Genomic DNA, 22,743 nt, shown 5'->3' on the forward strand with positions numbered 1-22,743 from the left:
CCAAAATGTCCTCCAGAAATACTGCCTGTCCCGCTGAGTTACACCACCACTTTTTTTTTGTAAACCCACATCTGCATTTCTTGTTTCTATTCAAGTTTTTAGCCGTTTGGAAACCAAATGAACCCCTGGGAATTGTGTAGAAAGGAACTGCAGATGCTAGTTTATACTGAAGATAGATACAAAAATGCTGAACTGACTCAGTAGTTCAGGCAATATTTCTGGAAAGGAAAGGTGACGTTTCATGTTAGAATTCTTCTTCAGACTGAAAGAAATTGTTTGACCTTTTAATGTGTTTTTTTAATGGTGAAAAGGGTTGCATTAAAACTCATTGTAGGTCTCAGTTCAGCTCATTCAGTCAATTGGGACATACACAATGTGACCAAGTCACCTATAGAGGGGGGTCTCAAGTGACAAATCAATTCTCGTCACTTCTCAACACATTTGTAAACCACAAATTCAATCCCCCCGAGATTCTATCACAAACTGACTTTTCCACCAAAGCATTGCAACAACCAGTTTAAAGAGACTTTTTAATTTAGCATTTAAAAAATACATGGTATTTGGTTTCAAAGCATCTCGAGAATTTCCAGTGGATATCAATCTTTATGCTTCAATAGAAAGTTATACTCCAAAGAGACAATAAGTTATCTTTTCACAGAGTTAGAAAGGGTCATTTAAAAAATAACAAAGTTTACAGCAGGTGAGCAGTGAAAGTCCGATTACCCAATGCACAAGACCGGAGGAGCACAGTGGTTGAGGTGTTTTGAGGTAGCCAATGGTTTTGCATCCAATCTCCTCAACCCAAGCCTGGACATTTTATTAAATTTGGGCAGTTACTATCCCAATATCATTCTCTCAATAAATTGCTCATCATAGGCCTCAGGGATTCTATTAGGACTACCACCCCAAACATCTGCTGTGGGACATCATGTCAGAAGACGACCCTCACCAATTATTCCATTGGGGAGCCAGGGTGATCTAGGATTTGCCCTCCAGAGCCTCATCATTCCTGACTCCTGTCCATTAAAGGCTTGGTTGGGGTGAAGAAAAGGGAGTAAAAGAGACAGGGATAACACTACTCAGTGGCCTCGACTGCCGATTAAGACTGGAAAATCTTGGGAAGCATTTAAAATGGCAAATGGTGTTTTACTTCTAAAAATAAAAATGTCAGTAGTTTTCAATTCTCACATCAGATTGAAACCAGTCGGGGAATGAGGCGGTCCCAACCTCGCAGTGGCTAAAGATCAGCAGATAAATAGTAGGGGGTTGGGGAAAGAGGAGAAAGAAAGAACAAGAGGGCGAGGAAGAGAGTAGCAGCAACTCACACAGGCACAATGGACATTCAGCACCATAGAGAAGAGCAGGAATTACCTTGAGCTTCCACCAGCCCAGCGTAAAACCGGGAGAACTTGCAGAGAGATCAAAAGCTTTACGAAAGGTGCACATCTCATCATCGGGTAATCTTTATACATGGTCAATAAAAACTTTTGAAACATTCAAGCTCCTTGCCACCCCTCCTCCTAGGCCGTACCTTGCCTCAATTGCAGGAATTCGACAAGCAGGCAGAGAAAGTCAACACATTTTTTTCCTCAGTAACTGGTAGCAAAAAACACAATCTGATAAAATATCTCTCTGCGCCGGACCAAAATACGTATAAAATATATTTTGTTTGTTTCATCGTAATTAGGCTCGAAGGGCCGAATGGCCTACTCCTGCACCTATTTTCTATGTTTCCCTCTGGGCAGCCATGGATGGAGTAAGGGAGTTGGCAGATACCAGCAACAGTTCTCCATTCAACCAAGCCCACAGGCAACCTTACCTAATGCATTCATTCATTCAATGCCCAGCATGGGAACAGACAGAGGTGCAAACCCAACACCCTTTCCTACTTTCTCCATTGCACTCACACCTCACCCACATTTGCCACAGCCGAAGATCGGGAGAATCCTATGCACATCCTCATTACCCCTCCACTCAACATTCATCTACTTCCCCACCCAGTACCTTTCTCTCTGCCACTTCCATTTTCTGCCTTTTCTTCCTCACCTCTCCCCTACAAATTCCTCCTTCACTCCTCTCCATTACATCCCATCATACCCTTCTCACATTCCTCCCCCCCTTTTCCTCCTTCACCTCGTCCCATCCAAATATCCTCCTCTCATTTCTACCTCACTCCTCTCCCTTGCCTATCTGTTCCTCACCTCCTCCACAAATTCAACTCCTCTTCCTCAACCTTCCTCACCTCCCTTTCATGCTTCCCCACTCACGCTCTCCTCAACCATTTCCCCCACCCTTTCCCTTCACTCGCACTCTCCTTTCTTCCCCCTGCTCCCACCACTACTTTTGGCAGCCTCCCTCCTCCATTAAGTTCTCCCTTAACCCAACAGCCAACTCAAAGATCAGAGATTCAGTGTTAAATAATTGTCATCTTGGATTGGAAGGTCTTTCTTACGAGTCCTTACGCAAGCACACACTGCCCACTCCTGTATGTGCACTTGTGTATTGCAGGACAAGCAAAAATAAACCAAGCTACCCATCTCATTTCATACGAATCCCTCCCATACCCTGTCCACACTCATGCACCAATCCCTCTGCAAAAAACAACCTTACTGAGTGTTGCAAATAAAGCCCTGGTTCTAATTTCCCCGGTTAGAGACAGGATTTATTGAAACCAACATCCCCATGCATCGAGTACCACAGCTCACAGCCAGGGGATTCTGGAGTTGCCCAAATGTTCAACGTTGCTCCAGATTTCAGCCACTGCCTGGGTTCAAAGGTCTTCTGGGATTCAAAATCAGCCCTCTTCCATGCCCGTATATTATTCGAAATTCGACTTTTTAAATTGCCCTCTAAATTTTTTTTTAACGCTGGTCAGGAAAGGAGAGGTCTTGTGCAAGGTCCCAAGGTAATAGGTAAAATTATGCTGGGCACGCACACCGAGCATTACGGTATGCTAGTTCACGTCCTTGAAGTCAATGGGAGCCACTCCTTCAAAGCTGTGCCATATTTCTGCTAAAAGGGATGCCCTCACAAAGAGGGCGACAAGTCCTGTTTCTGCCTCTTGGTAATGAAGCTCTTGAAGAACTCGTAGACTGACCAGGAAATGGCAGTGGAGGGCATCTGGTAAATGATTCGGGCGTGCACGCCCTTGAAGTAGGCAGGGAGGCCGCCTAGCTGGTAGACCGTCCGGAAGGCATTGGCCAGGCCCGAGAGGTGCCCGTTGTTGGTCTTCACTGTGTTTACCGCCAGGCTTTCCTGCGTGTTCAGCAGAGTCTTGCACACGTCCAGTGGCGTGGTGGCGGCGGCGGCCACTGCTCCTGCCAAGGCCCCCGACACCACGTGCGTGGAGGGGTGGTACCCCCGCCCAGGGTTCAGCCACTCCTGCATGACCTCGTAAGTTATGAAGTGGATGGCCTGGAAGGGCACGTTCATGGACAACTGTGTGGTGAAGCTGCGGTAAAAGGCACTGCTCCCTTCCGCCCGATGCACGGCCCGTATGCATTCCAGCACGCCCTTGTAAGGAGATTGGAACATCTGCATCCGTTGCTTGATGGCTGTGGGCAGCAGGGAAAGTGGGAGAGAGGCAGAGAAAGAAAGCGTTAACACAGCCTCCATTCACCCTCCGCAACTGCCCAACAAAAACAGGATGCTGGAAGAACACAACCAGTCAAGCAGCACCTTTGAACAATGCAGTACAGCACAGACCTTTGGCCCAATGTTCATGCCGAACACAAACACGAAATGGCCAAGGGCAGAAAACGCTTGTTGCAGTGGTATACAGACCACCAAATAGCAGTAGGGAGGTTGTGGATAGCATCAAGCAGGAAATTAGGGATGCATGAAGCAAACGGACAGCAGTTACCATGGGTGACTTTAATCTACATATAGATTGGGCCAACAAAATTGGTAATAGTGCTGAGGAGGATTTCCTGGAATGTATTGGGGATGGGTTTTTAAACCAAAATGCAGAGGAACCGACTAGAGGCAGGCCATCCTAGACTGGGTATTGTGTAATGAAGGATTAGTTAGCGATCTTGTTGTGCAAGCCCCTTGGGCGACAGTGACCATAATATGGTGGAATTCTGCATTAGGATGGAGAGTGACATGGTTAATTCAAAGACTGCATTTGAATAAAGGAGACTTCGTTACCAAACAATAAGAGAAATGGCTGCTTGCTAAAATTTAGGAGAACTAACGGATTCCCAGTTATGCGATGGGAATTGGCTCGGATAGACAGGCAAATTATATTTAAAGGGTTGACAGTGGAGATGCAATGGCAAAGATTTAAAGACCACATGGATGAACTCCAGAAATTGTTCATCCCTGTCTGGTGAAAAAATAAAACTCGAGCAGCTCAACTATGGCTGACGAGGGAAGTCAAGGATAGTGTTAAAGCCGAGGGTGAGGCAAAGAAATTGGCCAGAAGAAGCGGCAAACCAGAGGACTGGGAGAAATTTAGAACTCAAAGGAGGACAAAGGGGTTAATTAAGAGGGGGAAAAAAGAGCATGAAAGAAAGCTTGTGGGAAAAATTAAAACTGACTGTAAAGGTTTCTATATGTAAAAAGGAAAAGATTAGTGAAAACAAATGTAGGTCCCTTACAGTCAGAGACAGGTGAATTTGTAATGGAAACAAGGAAATGGCAGAACAGTTAAACAAGTACTTTGGTTCTGTCTTCACTGAGAAAGACACAAACAATCTCCCAGAAATACTAGGGGGCCGAGGATCTAGTGGGAGGGAGGAGCTGAAGGGAATCCACATTAGTCAGAAAATGGTGTTAGGTCAACTGTTGGGACTGAAGGCAGATAAATCCCCAGGGCCAGATGGTCTGCATCCTAGAGTACACAAGGAGGCCCCAGAAATTGTGGATGCATTAGTGATCATTTTCCAATGTTCTCTCGACTCTGGATCAGTTCCTGTGGACTGGAGGGTAGCCAATGTAACTCCACTTTTTAAGAAAGGAGGGAGAGAGAAAACGGGGAATTATAGACCAGTTAGCCTTACATCAGTAGTGGGGAAGATGCTGGAGTCGATTATTAAAGATGTTATAGCAGCGCACTTGGAAAGCAGTGACGGGATCGGTCAAAGTCAGCATGGATTTATGAAGGGGCAATCATGCTTGATTAATCTTTTGAAATTTTTTGAGGATGTAACAAGTAGAATGGATAAGGGAGAGCCAGTGGATATAGCGTATCTGGACTTTCAAAAAGCCTTTGACAAGGACCCACACAAGAGATTAGTGTACAAAATTCGAGCACAGGGTATGGGGGTAGAGTATTGACATGGATAGAGCAGTGGTTGGCAGACAGGAAGCAAAGAGTAGGAATTAACGGGTCCTTTTCAGAATGGCAGGCAGTGACTAGTGGGGTGCCGCAAGGGTCGGTGCTGGGACCCCAGTTGTTTACAATATATATTAGCGATTTAGACAAGGGAATTAAATGTAACATGTCTAAGTTTGCAGATGACACAAAGCTGGGTGGCAGTGTGAGCTGTGCGGAGGATGCTATGAGGCTACAGGGTGACTTGGATAGGTTGGGTGAGTGGGCAGAAGCATGGCAGATGCAGTATAATGTGGATAAATGTGAGGTTATCCACTTTGGTGGCAAGAACAGGAAGGCAGATTATTAACTGTCTGGTGTCAGATTAGGAGAAAGGGAGGTGCAACGAGACCTAGGTGTGCTTGCACATCAGTCACTGAAAGTAAGCATGCAGGTACAGCTGGCAGTGAAGAAAGCTAATGGCATGTTGGCCATTATGAGAGGATTTGAGTTTAGGAGCAAGGACGTCCTACTGCAGTTGTACAGGGACCTGGTGAGACTGCACCTGGAGTATTGTGTGCAATTTTGGTCTCCTAATTTGAGGAAGGACATTATTGCTATTGAGGGAGTGCAGTGTAGGTTCACCTGGTTAATTCCCAGGATGGCGGGACTAACGTATGATGAAAGAATGGGTTGACTGGGCTTGTATTCGCTGAAATTTAGGATGAGAGGGGATCTTATAGAAACTTACTGTATACGATTCTTACAGGATTGGACAGGGTAGATGCAGGAAGAATGTTCCTGATGTTCGGGGAGTCCAGAACCAGGGGTCACAGTTAAACAATAAGGGGTAGGCCATTTAGGACTGAGATGAGGAGAAAAAAAAATTCACCCAGAGAGTTGTGAATCTGTGGAATTCTCTGCCACAGAAGGCAGTGGAGGCCAATTAATTGGATGTTTTTGAGAGAGAGTTAGGTTTAGCTCTTGGGCCAAGGGAATCAAGGGATATGGGGAAAAAGCCAGAGCGGGGTACTGATTTTGGACGATCAGCCATGGTCATATTGAATGGTGGTGTCGGCTCGAAGTGCCAAAGGGCCTACTCTTGCACCAATTTTCTATGTTTGTATGATGCCAAGCTAAATGTAATAAAAATGAACTGCAGATGCTGGTTTATACCAAAGATAGGCACGTTAAAGCTAACAGCCAGCCCATTTTCAGTGGCTGGGCACTTCATCACTTTTGGCACAAGCAGCACTGCTCAAGGGGAATCTGTTGCCAGTTTGTACATGCCCGTGATGTTGCTGCAAGCAAGGCTTTCACCGTACCTGTATCAAAACTATAGTTGTGTAAGTAACAATAAACTTGACTTTTGCAAACTGCATGGTCCCAACCAATAATTGGGCATTTTGGTGAGGAGCTTGCAAAGCCCAAATTACACTCTCAGTCTGATGAAGGGTCTCGACCCAAAACGTCACCAATTTTTCTCTAGAGATGCTGCCTGACCAGCTGAGTTACTCAGGCATTTAGTGTCCATCGTCAATGGTTGAGAAGACCTTGCAGAAGATAGGCCGCAAAACTACTGGAATGCACAGTAACGATTTTAACTGCAGGATACTAAGAGGCACTCGGCCAACTCAAGGATGAGGTGTGGGAGAAGCGACACTGGCCTCGCATTGAGTAGACAGTCAATTCGCTGTTGTTGGCAAAGCGAGGAGAGTTGGTGCCAATGTATAATAAAGCTTTCTAAATAGGAATGTGAACCGACCCCCACCCTCACTCAGAAGCCCTTACCTTCGGCTGGCGTCATGATGGAGTCGTGCAGCAGCGTTGCAGTGCTTCCTGCAATACCTGCGGAATAAAATGGGAGACATCAGCAGGCCTGGGCCACGCGTCGCAAAAGCCTCTCGGGATTTCGACACACAACCCAACTCGCTCACCCTCTTCAGCAAGGTGACAATGGATATCTCACTGCCATCAAATGGACAATAGGCATCTTGCAGGTGCCGAGGCTTTGAACAGCACATGCCTACAGGCAAGGCACACTGCCACAAGGTAAGACTTCTTTAGAGATTAAGCAGCCTTGGCATCAAGGAACGAGGCAAGGAAAGCAGGAAGAGAAGAAGAAAGATGCTCCACATACACAAGGATTCAAATAATATGCGGCAGAGCAACAAAGGATCGCCTCTGGGACTCCACTCTTGCTGATCCAGGAGAGCGAGAGAGGGCATGCAACGAAGGACAGGGGGACAGACAGTAGAAACACAGCAAGACAGAAATAATCAATGGGCAGACAGGGGAATGTCTTTCATGGTCAGAGGACAACACAAGCATTTCACAGGCAATTACGTAGTTTGAGATAGTCAATGGAAGGCACCGATGGAACCCAGGTGAGAGTGTGGATTCAGTGAATAGACAGTAGCCACATTGTAGATTTATCAGTTCTGCCAAAGGGCCACCATATGGACGGGTAAAAGTGTTTGCTGATAGCATTTGTTTGCAATATGTGAGCAATATCAGTCACAATACACAATCGGTTAGGTTAGCTCATTGCTAACACCAATTATTTAACCTAAACATCATACCCCGGCCAACATAAAGTTAGCTCAGCAGACACGGGCTCACCGACACAACTTTGCACATATGCAAATGATTAATGCTGTGCCTTACATTTCAAATGATTTCATTTGTTTGAACATTTATCATCCCAGACTGATAAATGTTCAAACAAATGAAATCATTTGAACTGTTTAAAGAATTCATCAAAGGCCCATCAACTCTGGAGCTGAACAAAGTTTCCATGTAACGCAAGTCTGAAGCAGGGTCCCAACCCGTAACATCACCTAAACATGTTCTCCAGGAATGTTGCCTGACCCGCTGTTAATCCAGCACTTTGTTGCCTTTCCATATAATGGTCAGACGCGGGGAGATAACAAGGATACAAAGTTTCACCAGATTGGTTCCTGGAAAGTGAGATTGTCCAGCGTGGATCGATGAAATAGACTGGTCCCTGTCATGACAACTGACGTTGTATTTAAATGTGTCATGTGCTACCATGAGTCAAATAGGTCAGAGGATACCTGTTGCCGGGATGCAAAGGAATGGTTGACAAATAAACCAGAGCGTTTATGTTCTGTGTCCTTGAAGTGTGCTTATTACATTCGGATCAAGGCAAGGATCTGACATTCCACATCTCCATGAGCTTGCAGCCACTTTGGTGTAACTTTGTGATGGCACACACCTGTGTTCTTCATGTAGTCAGCAAAGCATTGCTCAGTTTGTCACAAGATTACGTCAGGTTTCTGAGGCCTGCAACTATGGAGCCGAGTTGTAGAATCAAAACAGGGATCAGGTTGTACAAAGTTGCAAATCAAATGGCTTAAGATGCAAGTTGTCGGAGAAAGGTGACACGCGAACATGAGGGGGAAACACTGAAAATTGCCTGTTCATGGAAGCCGTAGAAATCCAGTTTTAGACCATGAAATTCGATGGAGGAAGCCGTTAACAAGATGACATCTACTGGCATTCGCAAGGGACATGGACATGGCAAGGGTCATCCCAAAGCTGAAGATGACTGAGTGTTTTAGATGTGGGAATTTTGTACATTTTGCCAAGGATTCATGTTGCCCTGCCAGGGTTCAAACATGCAGAAGATGTGGAAATAAAGACCATTTTGCAAAGAAGTGTCGAGCCCCAGGCAAACCGAAGAGAGATGGAAAACAAACAGATTTGAAGGAAGAAGAGGGCAGTGAGATGGATACTATCAAAATTTACACCAAGTTGATGAATGTTCGAATGAATGTAAACGTGACAAAACAAGGATGGATACAGGATATGATTTTGCTATCAACAATAAGTATGCAAAATGCCGGTGAGAATCAGAGGTGTGGAGTAGACATTATAGTAGACTCGGGAAGTGAAAGCAATATTATTGATAGAGCACTGTGGGAAGACTTAAAATGGAATAAGATAAAATGCACTTCAAGAAAGTATGAGAAGAAATTGTATCTTTGTACATCATCAAAACCACTCCTGATGGTTGGATGTTTCAAGGCAGGTCAGACCAAAACATCAGAGAAGCCCACCCAAGAGATATGAGGACTATGAGATGTATTGACATGTGAAAATGATGCGTTATCAATGTAACAAATGCCCTATCCTAAATGGTGTTGGAATGTTCAGTTTACAGTGCGATGATGCAGATATCCTTTTTGTTTGAGAAGGGAGGGATGTCATGGTAACTGATGTTGTACTTAAACGTATTATGTGTTACCATGAGCCACAAAGGTCAGAGGACTCATGTAGCCGGGATGTAAAGGAATGGTTGACAAATAAACCAAAGCGTTCATGCTCAGTGTCCTTGAAGTGTGCTTATTACATTTGGATCAAGGCGAGGCTCTGATGTTCCCATTCTCCTTGGGGTTTAGAAGAATAGTATCACATTGTAATGGCCAAACTTATGACAGGAGTTGATAGGTTGAAGTGTTTTGAACCAGAGGTCGCTCTCGAAATAAGAGATCAGCCATTCGGGTCTGAGCGAAGTGATTGCTTCACCCTGAAGTTAGAGAAACTTTGGAGTTTCAGCCCAATGGAGGATTAGTCGCCATGTCGTCAACACAAAGATGGATACATTTTTGTGCAATAAAGGAATCAAGGAATACGAGGCAAGCATCAGGAAGACAGCAGCCTGGCTACGACAACCATGTATTAATGCCTGAATAATACCCAATATAAAGAACAAAGCAAACGGCAGGAAATAGGCCATATGGTCTCGGACATGCATGTCCTGCCAGTGGTGCAGAGGTATAAGATCAGACATAATGTTGAATGGCAGAGCTAGCACCTGGGACAAGTGGTCTACACCCAATTCCTATTCTTACGTACTTTTGCTCTAGCTTTAGTTCTGTTTACCGTCATGCACGTGGTGAATATTTTCTAGTCATCATCACTTAGTCCATTTTGGGAGTTTGCTTCGTCCAAATTGCCTGCATTACAATGGCACGCTTCAAATACTTGATTGTCTGTGAAGAGCTTTGGGTTTTCTCAGGGGGAAGAAGCGTTGTAATATAAATCAAAGCATTTCTTTGGTCTGTGCTCACGCTTAAAACAGATGACTTGATTAATCCAAAGTGTGGGCAGGACAGCATGCAATCTCCACAGGTATATAAAAATATTTCACAATACACAGAAACAACTTGCCCATTCAGTCCAGCCACACAAGACATGAACCACCTCTCTCCCTGTCACACAGCAACTCTGACTAGTGTAACGCAAAATATCCAGATCATTAACCCTAGACAGGATGTACAACAATGAAGAGCAGAGTTGCTGATAAAAAAAATCATTCAATTAATATTTTGATCTATTAACAATATTTCAGTCCTGACTTTGTTTTTGTACACCACAAAACCTTCCAGCCACCCTAACATGTCATGGGAAATGGAGAATAAAATAACTTGGAAATAAAGAAAAAAGGCACAAAGCCAAAATGGCCTTTGCTGAGTTGGTTATATGGGACTGTGCTCAACGCTGCTGCAGCTGGTGCACACAAAGACTTCTTCACGATAGCTTCAAACCATCTGACTCCCTCCAGTCAGTTTCCAGCTGAGTTAGGTCTTTGCTCCACAAAGGCCAGGAGCTTCCCAACTTTCCCCTTATCTGGAACTCCCTCATGCCCTCTGTGTCAGGTAGGAGGTGTGGGATCCAATTTCCAGGCACACGTCAGGAGGCAACAGCCATCTCCCCGAATACTCACAGGAGAATACCCAAGCCATCGTGTGTAAATTTTGACTGCAGGGTCAGAAAAGTTAGGACATGGCAGAAAAGTCCATCTAAGGTCAAAGATCAGATTAGCCCCCAACTTATTGATCAGTGAAGCCAGCACACTGTGCATATATCCTGCACCTATTTGTTTAATGAACTAGTTCTTTGTTGGATCCAATGATTTGTGCTTCCCTGCTCTTTCAGACCCAACTCAGAAGATGGTTTCCTCGATCAATTGCCAGCTCTCTGGACTGTTAAAGTGCCGTCAAAATGAAATCTAGAGGGAAGGTTTCCATCAGGAGTCAATAGTCAACCTGACTAATCTGTCCCATCGACCTTTCCCGTAATAATGCAGTGTTGAGAGTCCTACACCATTCAATTGGAGCTAGGTCAGAACTTAAGATGCCAATTTGCATACTTGGCTCTGGGGCACAGCCCTTTTAATGGGGCAAGTTCAATAAATCTAGGCTTCACTGAGAAGATGAGAAAACCCATGAGACTCAAAAGACACAGCCTCCTAGGGACCATACACTTGGGTCTGGGTTAGAGCCCTCAGAACCCGCGGAAAGAGGCAAGTTCAAGAAATCGAAGATTCACTGAGAAGATGAAATCGCAACACAGCACCTCTAACAGAGAGACACGAGGTTAAATCAATTATCCCATTCAGAGGAACAACTTGCTAAAAGAGCAGACATTACTTTTCAACAGACAAGCATGCAACAGACAACTATTTTAGAGAAGCTTACAGTCGCCGGCTGATTTAAGTACAAGAGCTGAGCCAGGATTGCAGCAGATTGTTAGAGACAGAACTCATCGGACTTAATTGTCAAATACCGTTTGCCAAGTGACTATTGCCACCATGATTGATGGCGTCACTTAAAGTCCTTTTCATTTTCTCATAGCAGGCAAAGTACATAGCGTGGGCAGGGCCCGCGCCAACCACCATCGCATTCAGCCCTCGCAGAGGACGCCAGATGCCCTCCGTGTGGATCATCCTCAGGAGACCATCAAATACATTCTTGTACTGTGCCTGGGGATTGGGCTGTAAACTCTGCATCCGTGTCTGCGTAGGGAAAAAAAAAAGGCAAGATGAGAGGGTGCCTTGGGTTAGTTCACAATTATAGGAGTAGAATTAGGCCATTCAGCCCCTCGAGTCTACTCCACCATTCAATCATGGCTGATCTCTGCCTCCAAATCCCATTTTCCTACCTTCTCCTAATAACTTGTGACACCCGTTCTAATCAAGAATTTGTCTATCTCTGCCTGACTTGGCCTCTGTGGCAATGAGTTCCACAGATTAACTGCCCTCTGACTAAAGAAGTTCCTCCTCACCTCCTTTCTAAAACAGAGCACTTTAACTCTGAGGCAATGACCTCTGGTCCGAGACTCTCCCACCAGTGGAAACATCCTTTCCACATCCACTCTATCTATGCCTTTCATTATTCTGTAAGTTTCAATGAGGTCCCCCCTCAACCGTCTAAACTCCAGCGAGTACAGGCCCAGTGCTGTCAAACGCTCATCACATGCTAACCCACTCATTCATGGAATCATTCTTGTAAACCTCCTCTGGATCCTCTCCAGAGCCAGCACATCCTTCCTCAGATATGGGGCCCAAATTTGCGCACAGGACTCCAAATGCGGCCTGACCAGCATCTTATAGAGCCTCAATATTAAATCTCTGTTCCTTACTGCTGAGGGTATCCCCAGCCTGTGGACTGAGCTTGAGTTTAGTTCATTGTCACGTGTACCGAGATACAGTGAAAAGCTTTTGTTGCGTGCTAACCAGTTGGAAGGACGAACAGCAGTAACAACGGACATAAACATTTCTAGTTACCTCCCCCATAACCACACACCATCTAGACTGGGAAGCACACTGCCATTCACAGAGTACAAGGACACTGCCTAGATTACTGGGTGGGAGGAGTGGATGGATAAGCCTGGATTGTATTCTCTGGATCAGAGGTTGACGAGAGACCTGAAGGCCGTTTATTAAATTATGAGAGACACAGATTGGGTAGTCGGTCAGATTCTTTTTCTTCCCCACCCCACCCCAATGTGGAAATGTCAAGTACTGGAGGGCATAGCTGTAAAGGTCATAGATGGAAAGTTTAAACAGAAATGTCCTGGGTGAGTTTATTTTCAGAGTGGAGGGGTACCTGGACCACACTGCTAGCAGGTGGTGGTGGAAGAAGCACATACAATGGTGACGTTTATGGGGCCATGATTGGACATGGAAGAGAGGGAGATGGATCATGTACAGGCAGAAAGGACCACTTATCTACCTGATGAGGTAGATAAATTTCTGAAAGATCGGAAAATTCAGGGCTATGGTGTTTCAGGTCAGGATCCTTCCTCAGAAATGTTCATTCCTGATGGACACTCGAGTTGCTCTTGTTGCCTAATGTAATCATGCAACATAGTGCCCAACCAGGTGGATGGTAGAACACAAGTCAACCCACAGCAAAGTAACAGGCCGTTGATCTCAATCAATTGGATCGGGCATCTAGAATCCACAACCGCCTCCCAATTGTTAACTCACCTAAAAATGTATCCCTCCAATCTGACCTGTCTCATGGAGTCAACCAGTCTCTCCTTAAACACATTTCCTATTCACCTTGACCCTGCTAAGGTAGAGCGTTCTTCCTTTGCACCACAATGTGAAGATGGTACTGTCATTCTCCCTCAATTACTAGTTTCTTAGATGGCGACTACTCGAATAAAGCCGCCTCCAAATTTGCTCTTCCCACAGTCTGAAGCATTTCACAATTTGAAATGCTGATTTAGTTATCTCAGTTACCTCCCTTATCAGGGAGTATATTCACATTATTAATGGTATGAATACAATTCAAATTGCTGGGGGCAGGGCCAGCAGCAGAGGTTGATTGATTCAACAATAAAATAGATAAGATGCTTTTTTTTAATGCTCAGCTAGTAAATTCTCTGCCTCAGAAGGCAGTGGAGGCCAATTCTCTGAATGCATTCAAGAGAGAGCTAGATAGAGCTCTTAAGGATAGCGGAGTGAGGGGGTATGGGGAGATGGCTGGAATGGGGTACTGATTGAGAATGATCAGCCATGATCACTTTGAATGGTGGTGCTGGCTCGAAGGGCCGAATGGCCTACTCCTGCACCTATTGTCTATAAATGGGATGAATCAGGTGAGGCTAATGACAACTTTTAGAGAAAGAGTCACTCTGAACTGCAGGCTGACGAACTCAGATCGGAGTCTCTCCAAGCTTGCTTTCAGATCCACTGCACACCATATAGTAGGGATGGACTGATTACTGAACAACTTCCCGCACATTGTATCATGTGCCTGCTAGAATGGTCAAAAGGGACCGTGAACTGGAAACTAACCGAACCTTTCACTCTGGACTTTACTGCGAAGAACCCGAAAGTCGGCACGGTGGCGCAGCGGTGGAGTTGCTGCCTTACAGCACTGGAGACTCGGGATTGATCCCGACTATGGGCGTTGTCCATACAGAGTTTGTATGTTCTACCAGTGACCTGCGTGGGGTTCCCCGGATGCTCAGGTTTCCTCCCACATTCCAAAGACGTACATGTTTGTAGGTTAATCAGCGTGGCAAATTTGGGCATTGTCCCTTATGTGTGTAGGATAGTGTTAGTGTACAGTGTAATTGCTGGTCGGCAAGGATTCGGTGGGCCTGTTTCCACACTGTTTCTCTAAACTAAGCTAAACCCTATGTAGAATATTCTAACAGTAGCACCAAATGGTCTTCCACTGAGAGGGGTGGCAGTCCACAACTGTTGCTTGACAAGCTTAACGTATTATTACATCTCCCCTTAAGACTGAATATTAGGGCATCGCAGCGATGTGTATTGTAATTGATGCAGTATTGTGTATTTAGGTCAACTACTTTAGACGCTGTGCCACCTAGGGTTAAGAATATCATTTGTAACTGTATTCCAACAGGAAGTGAGCATTGCAAACACTGACTGCACCCTACACTTCTTGGTCCACCTGCCACACTTCCATTTTCCATGCTTCACAGATCCAGATTTCACAGATCCAGACCTCTACTGCTAGAATCTAAATTAATGAGCCTTCTTTACAGACCAGTTACATTACAGGAACAGTCCCTTTGGCCCATGAAGGCTGTGTCAAACATGATGCCAAATTAAACTAATTCTGAACCTCCATTCCCTGCTTATCCATGTGCCCATTTAAAAGCCTCTTAAATACCATTATCATCTCCACTCTCACCAGCACCCTTGACAGCATATCCCAATTACCCACTACTCTGTTTAAAAAAAAGACACTTGCTTCGAACAGCTCCTTTAAACTTTCTCTCTCTCACGTTGAAGCTATGCCCTCTAGTATTTGACATTTTTACCCTCGGGGGAAAGGAGGGGGGGGGGGGGGGAGATTCTGACCATCTACCCCACCAAGAGTCAAGAGTTTAATGGTCATGTGCACTAGGACTGCAACAATTAAAATCTTACTAGGTGCAGTTTTACAACACAACAATTAAATATACAATACAGGATTACAATAAATCATCTAGGTAACCAGGCCATAATAGAGCAAGCTATTCTACAGCACTAAAAAATGTTTGCCAACATTGTAGCACAAATCTTAGTAGTTTAGCTTAGTTTAGAGATACAGCGTGGAAATTGGCCCTTCAGCCCGCCTAGTCCACGCCAACCAGTGATTCCCGCACACTAACACCATCTTACATACACCAGGGACAATTTTACCAAGCCAATTAGCCTACACACCTGTACGTCTTTTGAGTGTGGGAGGAAACTGGAGCTCCTGGAGAAAACCCATGTAGGCCATGCGGAGAACGTACAAACTTCATACGGACAGCACCAGTAGACTGGATCAACTCCAGGTCTGAAACATTGTAAGGCAGCAACTCTACTGCTGCGCCACTGTGCTGCCCTACGTAGTTCGGTGCTGGGGTAGGACTGTGATTAGGGTTGTGCAGTGTGGATCAAAAGCCTGATGGCTGTTGTGAAGAAACAGTTCTTGAACCTGGAGGTAATGGTTCTCCGGCTCCCTCATCTTGATTACGACATAACAGCAAGATGAGAGCGTGGCCAGGGTAGTGTGGATCATTTGACGTTAGGTGTCTTCTTAAGGTAGTGCTTCCTATAGATCCTTTCGATGGTTCAGCGGGCAGTACCTGTGCGGACACCACCTTCGACAGCATCCTTCATTTTTGGGCATTCGAGTTACCGAACCAGACCGTAATGCGACCAGTCCGTATGTTCGCCAACACACACCGGTGGAAGTTCGGAAGGGTTTTCAGCGACATGCTGAACCTATTCAAACTTCTGAAGCAACAGTGTCAGTGAACTTTATTGTGATTGCATCGACATGCTGGCCCCATGACAGAGCATGCCCAAGAACCCAAAGGCGTTGACTTTCTTCAACAGTTCAACAGAGCTTTATTTGTCATTCGGTACCAAGGTACCGAACGAAACTACATAGCAGTCACACACAAAAAAGAACACAAGACACATGACCCCAACACAAACATCCATCACAGTGACTCCAAACATCCCTCTGTGATGGAGGCAACAAAACTTCTACTCTCTTCCCCACGCCCACGGACAGACAGCTCGTCCCCGACCGACCCGCACAGTCCCCGCAAGGGGATGGAAGTCCCCGCGGCCGAGTCGCACCGGGCGCTGAGACGTCTAGCGGCCGAACCGGGCGATGGAAGGCCGCGCGACCGAGCCGTGCGCAGCTAAGTCCCGCAGCCGAGCCGCACCAGGCGATGTTAGGCCCCGCGGCCAAGCCACACCGGGCGATGTTAAGTCCAGCGGCCGAGCCGCACCAGCGATGAAAAGTCCCATCCCACCAATGAAGGCAGGTGCTTGTTCCCTCAGGTTCTCCTTCCTGAAGTCAACCATAGTCTGCTTGGTCTTGGTGATAATGAAAGCAAGATTGACACAAAATGCTGGAGTAATTCAGCATCATCGGCATCTCTGGAAAGAAGGAATAGGTGAAGGTTTGGGTGAGAACTCTTTTTAGATTGGGGATTATTGCTCTGGCACCTCTCCAGCAGATTATTGAGAGTCTGAAGAAGGGTCTCGACCCGAAACGTCACCCATTCCTTCTCTCCTGAGATGCTGCCTGAGATGTTGAGTTACTCCAGCATTTTGTGAAAAAGCAGATTATTGATATCCCTTCTGTACCCTGACTTGGCATCACCCATTGTTCGTCCAAGAGTAGTATCACTGAGGAATTTAGAAATGGCGTCGGAGCTGTGTCTGGTTACATAGTCATGGGTATAGAAGGAAGTGAAGTAGGGGAATAAGCAGGCAGCCTTGAGGTGACCCCGTGCTGATGGTCAGCAAGAAGCCTCATAACTTTACAAAACTTCTATCAGCTTTCCTCTCAGCCCTCGACATTCCACAGAAAACAATTCAGGTTTGCCCAAACTATTCTTATAACAAATGTACTAATCCAGGCAGCATCTGAGAAAAGATAGGCAAAATGCTGGAGTAACACAGCATGTCAGAGAGCATCTCTGGAGAAAAATGGGTGACGTTTCGGGTCGGAGCCCTTCTTCATACCCTTCCTGACCCACAACGTCACCCATCTTCTTTCTCCAGAGATGCTGCCTGACATAGGTGAGTGGTAGAATCTGGGAGAATTGTTGGAACTGGCTGGCAGAATAGTTTTACAGGTAAAAGTAGTGGAAGAATGGGATGGCGGCACAGTTGCACAGAGTTCCTCCAGCACTTTGTGTCTACCTTTGGTATAAACCTGCATCTGCAGCTCTGTTTTTAGCATTTGGGTAATGGTCAGCAAGCAACAAAAGCTTTTCACTGCCCCTACAGGAGAGTCTGCATCAGTAGTGTCATTGGAAGGTTTCAAATAAAGCATTGGGCTGCAAGTTTAGAGAACCTGCTCATTTAAAAAAAAAGTAAAATGTTCTTCCTGGGTGGCTCAAAGAGGTCTTAAAACTTTCAGGTTTTCTATCGAGCTAACTACCATCACTGGGTTTTGGGTGGGGGAAGATACAACTGGCTTCAACATGAACTCTGAACCTGGAACTATTGAGGTTGAGGGTAGTAAACCTTGTCTTCTATGTTTTTCTGTGATGAGCAAACAACCTGTCAAACTATAACCAGGATATTGCCATCTCGTGCACAGCATGAAAAATGCACAACAGCCACATAAGGAGTCCGAAGGTGGGAATACAAGCAAACACAGACACAATGAGTTTTGCTCGATCATCTTCAAGAACACGGTGCCAACTGCAATTAGCAAAGGGCACTGTCCAAATAAGCAGCAAATGAGTGACAAAGGCCCAGAGATAAACTGTGCACACAAAATGGCGTGCACATCACCACACCTGAATTAGGGGCATATTTTCATGACGCGAGGGCACTCCGCCCATCATGTGTATGCTAGCTCAGAGCTTTAGTTTAGTTTCATTTAGAGATATAGCATAGAAACAGGCCCCATCGGCACATCAAGTCCACGCTGACCATCAATCACCTGTACACTAGTTCTATGTTATACCACATTTGCATTCTACACATTCGGGGCAATTTTACAGAAGCCAATTAACCAACTACCATGCACATCTTTGGAACATGGGAGGAAACGGACGCAAGCCGTTTAGATATACAGCGTGGAAACCGGGCCTTTGGCCCACTGAGTCCACGCTGACCAACAATCACCCGCACACTAGTTCTATCCTACACATTAGGGACAATTTGCAGAAGCCGATTAACCTACAAACCTGTACACCTTTGGAATGTGGGAGGAAACCGGCACACCTGGAGAAAACCCACACGATCACAGGGTGAAAGTACAAATTCCGCACAGACATCACCAGTAGTCAGGATCGAACCCGGGTCTCTGGCGCAGTGAGGCAGCAACTCTACGGCTGTGCCACAATGCCACCATCCCATTCCTCCACTACTTTTACCTGTAAAACTATTCTCCCAGCCACTTCCATCAATTCTCAGATTCTACCACACACCTACACCAGGGGCAACAGTGGGCAATTAATCTACCAACACGTACATCTTTCGTATGTGCGAGAAAGCTGGAACTCCCGGCAGGAAACCCATCTGGTCAGAAGAATAACCTGCAAAACTCACATAGACAGCATCTAATATCGGGTTTGAATCCAGATCTCTGAAGCTCTGAGCGACTCTGCTACCTGCACCATAACACAGGAGCAGGGGCATTCGCTAAGAATCAGCTGTGGCTCAGTGGATTGCATTGAACACGGAACCCGCAAGGTTGTAGGTTTAGTATTTGCGTATAGTTCAAAGATACAGCATGGAAACAGGCCCTTCGGCCCACCAAATCCATCGATCACCCACTCCTACTAGTTCTACGAATACTACCTAACCAATGATCCTGTTAAAAGAATCCTAATAGAACACAACCTTTGAAGCAAGCTGTATTTGCGTGCAAACATGAGCTGATGTTTATGATTAGCTCTAAGAGAGAGCACAGGTCACTGTTGCCAAGTCTGATGTGCAAGGCTCAGCAAGAGCCAAACACCAGGGAGAGGGGGCCAGTGGGAGGGGAGCATCATTTCACCAGGGACAGGGGCCAGTGGGAGGGGAGCATCATTCTATTTTAAGGTATTCCAAGGCATATCAAATGATTTTGAAATGTATTCACAAGTAAGATGAGAAATGTTGCAATCATTTTGTGCGTAGAGTTCCCACAACAAAATAGCACAAAGGAATATACTAATCCGTCGTTATAACGGACCATGGGTGGGGAGAAGGGGGAATGGCCGATAGTCCGCTATAACCAAGTAGGGGATAATCATTTTTTTGCAGCAGAAAAAAACAACTCCATTTGCTGAAGATAGACACAAAATGCTGGAGTAACTCAGCAGGACAGGCAGCATCTCTGGATAGAAGGAATGATAAATGTTTCGGGTCAAGACCCTTCTTCAGATTCAAGACGTGTGTCTGGTCTTCAGGTCTGAAGAAGGGTCTGAACCTGAAATGTCACCCATTCCTTCTATCCAGAGATGCTGCCTGTCCTGCTGAGTTACTCCAGCATTTTGTGTCTATCTTCGGTTTAAACCAGCATCTGCAGTTCCATCCGACAAAACTCCATTTGCTGGTTGATAAACAAAAGGACAAAGTGCTCGAATAACTCAGCAAGCGAACCATCCAGCCAGTACTCTGTTGCTCATTTTAATGACATGCCATACAGAAGCAAAGCCAATATGTGTTGGCAATAGCATTGCAGATGTATAATTCAGGGATGCAAATTCAAATCCATTGGCTGATTTCATGTCAATTAAGTAAGGACATTTGGAATCAAGTAGTTTGCTTCCTGATCACGTTACTGATGCTATTGGATTGCTGCCAATCTGTTTCATTAACATGAATCAGAGATTAAAATACACAACCATTAACACTGTGGCCTATACATGACTTCACATGTACAGCAATCTGGTTAATTCTCAACTTCCCTCTAAACTGAAAGGTCCAGAAAAGTAGTTCGTTAAGAGATGGATTGAAGTGTAAGAAAATAACTGCAGATGCTGGTACAAATCGAAGGTATTTATTTCACAAAATGCTGGAGTAACTCAGCAGGTCAGGCAGCATCTCAGGAGAGAAGGAATGGGTGACGTTTCGGGACCCGAAACGTCACCCATTCCTTCTCTCCTGAGATGCTGCCTGACCTGCTGAGTTACTCCAGCATTTTGTGAAAAAAAGAGATGGATTGAATATCTGTGTTGAATGTATGTATAGCTCCGAGAATGTCGGATGGAGTTTTGGAAAGAACATGTTTTGTATATATTTATTTCTTGAATAATGTATTTTTTGATTAAAATTAAGAGATGGATAATAAATTCTGGTCTGCCAGAGATACCCACATCCATGAAGATTCAATGTTCATACTATTGGGATGTAAACTGTGAAGTGCTGTTCCTCCAGTTTGTGTCTTGTCTCTGTGTAAGCTTGAAGGAAATGTGAGCACCAGCCATTACCATGGTCCTGGGCTCCTGTCCACTCTTTGTACTCTGCCGAGTAGACAATGAAGGCGACACAGAGGTGGACTGAGTGGAACTGCTGCTTTGTAGCTCGCACCCAGAGTCCCAGGTTGAATCTTGACATCGGGAGCCATGCGGAGTTCTCCCTGTCATAGAGTGGGTTTCCTCAGGAGAGACACAAAGTGCTGGAGTAACTCAGCAGGTCAGGCAGCGTCCCTGGAGAACGTGGATAGGTGACGTTTCGGGTCAGGACCCTTCAGATTTGGATACTCTGGTTTGCAACTGCAGATGATGGTTTCCTCAGGAGAGACACAAAGTGCTGGAGTAACTCAGCGGGTCAGGTAGCATCTCTGGAGAAAAAGGATGGGTGTCCTTTCGGTTCAGAACACTTCTTCCGACTGAAGGTAGGGGGGAGTAACTGGAGGTAGGGAAAGGCCAAAACAAATCAGGGCCGGCAACAGATGATCAAGAAAGGGTGGACCAAGAATGGCCCATTGTTGGCTCTTGGGAAAACACAGGGCAGATCACTACCACTTCAGCCAAAGGGAAAAGCTTTTGCCTTCTTATTGAGAGCCCTGTACCTGCTAACTCACAACAAAGCAGCCACTGATTGCTTCCTTATTGTAAAGCTACTTAGCAAACAATCATTGACAAATTTCTCAAGTCACCAATGCAACTCAGGATGATACTGCAAATTCTAAAACCAGGTGCACCTCCCAAGCGACTGAATTTAGTAACAGATGCCAGTAATTACTTTAAAAATACAAATGATTTGCATAAGCATTCCTTCAAGGAAATCAGAGCGGTTTCAATGCAGGAAGCTTGTCCAGTCATTGTGTGTACAGAACATAACTGCTGTAGAAGCAGCTTTCACATAGGCACATGGGTATGCAGGGAATGGAGGGACATGGATCACGTGCAGGCAAAGGAGATTAGTTTATCTTGGCATCATCTTTGGCACAGACATTGTGGGCCAAACAGCCTGTTCACGTGCTGTGCTGATCTATAAAAATACAAAGTGCTGGAGTAACTCAGCAGGTCTGGCAGCATCTCCGGAGAATATGGATTGGTAACATTCCGGGTCTGAATCTTCCACTCTGACAAAGGGTCCTGAATAAAAATGTCATGTGTCAATATTCTCCAGAGATGCTGCCTGACCAGCAGTTACTCCAGCACTTTGTGTCTTTGCTTTGTAAACCTAGCATCTGCAGTTCCTCGTTTCTACATCTGTACTGATCCATGTTCAACATTTATATATCATTCCTTATACAAAAAAGGTCTCAGTTGGAACTTTCAAGTTGAGACACTACAGATAGAAATAAAACGCTGGAGTAACACAGCGGGTCAGGCAGCATCACTGGAGAAAAAGGATGGGTGACTTTGAGCCGGGATTCTTCAGACTCATCCTTTTTCTCCAGAGAGTTAGTTGGAAAGAGGGTCCCGACCCAAAACATCACCCCTCCTTTTTCTCCAGAGATGCTGCCAGAACCGCTTAGTTACTCCAGAACTTTGTGTCTATCTTTGGTGTAAAGCAGTCCCTTGTTTCTACATTTAAAGAGACACTTCAGTTTAACCACCAGGCTTGTTTGTATCTTCTATTTTTACAGAGAACGGCTTCACAATGATCTGACAAGGAACACCCAGAATGCTGCCATTTGCAAAAGAACAAACTGTTGCAGCAAAAAGTCTGAGTGCACTTAGCATATAATTCATAGGTAAAATTATAGGTTGCTCAAAGCAGCAGCCTCAAACCAATAGTCATGCTA

At 45.3% G+C, this 22,743-nt stretch overlaps 1 protein-coding gene across 1 annotated transcript in view; it reads right to left on the reverse strand.

Moving 5' to 3' along the window:
• Positions 1 to 563: 563 nt before the first annotated feature.
• Positions 564 to 22,743, reverse strand: part of LOC144610366 (mitoferrin-1-like) — a 29,894-nt gene continuing 7,714 nt past the window's right edge. The window contains exons 2-4 of the mRNA XM_078428991.1: positions 11,852 to 12,080; positions 7,049 to 7,105; positions 564 to 3,554 (exon numbers count right to left, since the gene is read on the reverse strand). Of these exons, the coding sequence (XP_078285117.1) occupies positions 3,028 to 3,554; positions 7,049 to 7,105; positions 11,852 to 12,080 (813 nt within the window). The 3' untranslated portion in view covers positions 564 to 3,027. The remainder of the gene's footprint in view (positions 3,555 to 7,048; positions 7,106 to 11,851; positions 12,081 to 22,743) is intronic.

The sequence above is a fragment of the Rhinoraja longicauda genome, chromosome 36 (genome assembly GCF_053455715.1).
Source record: "Rhinoraja longicauda isolate Sanriku21f chromosome 36, sRhiLon1.1, whole genome shotgun sequence".
In the NCBI taxonomy this organism is placed as follows: Eukaryota; Metazoa; Chordata; class Chondrichthyes; order Rajiformes; family Arhynchobatidae; genus Rhinoraja; species Rhinoraja longicauda.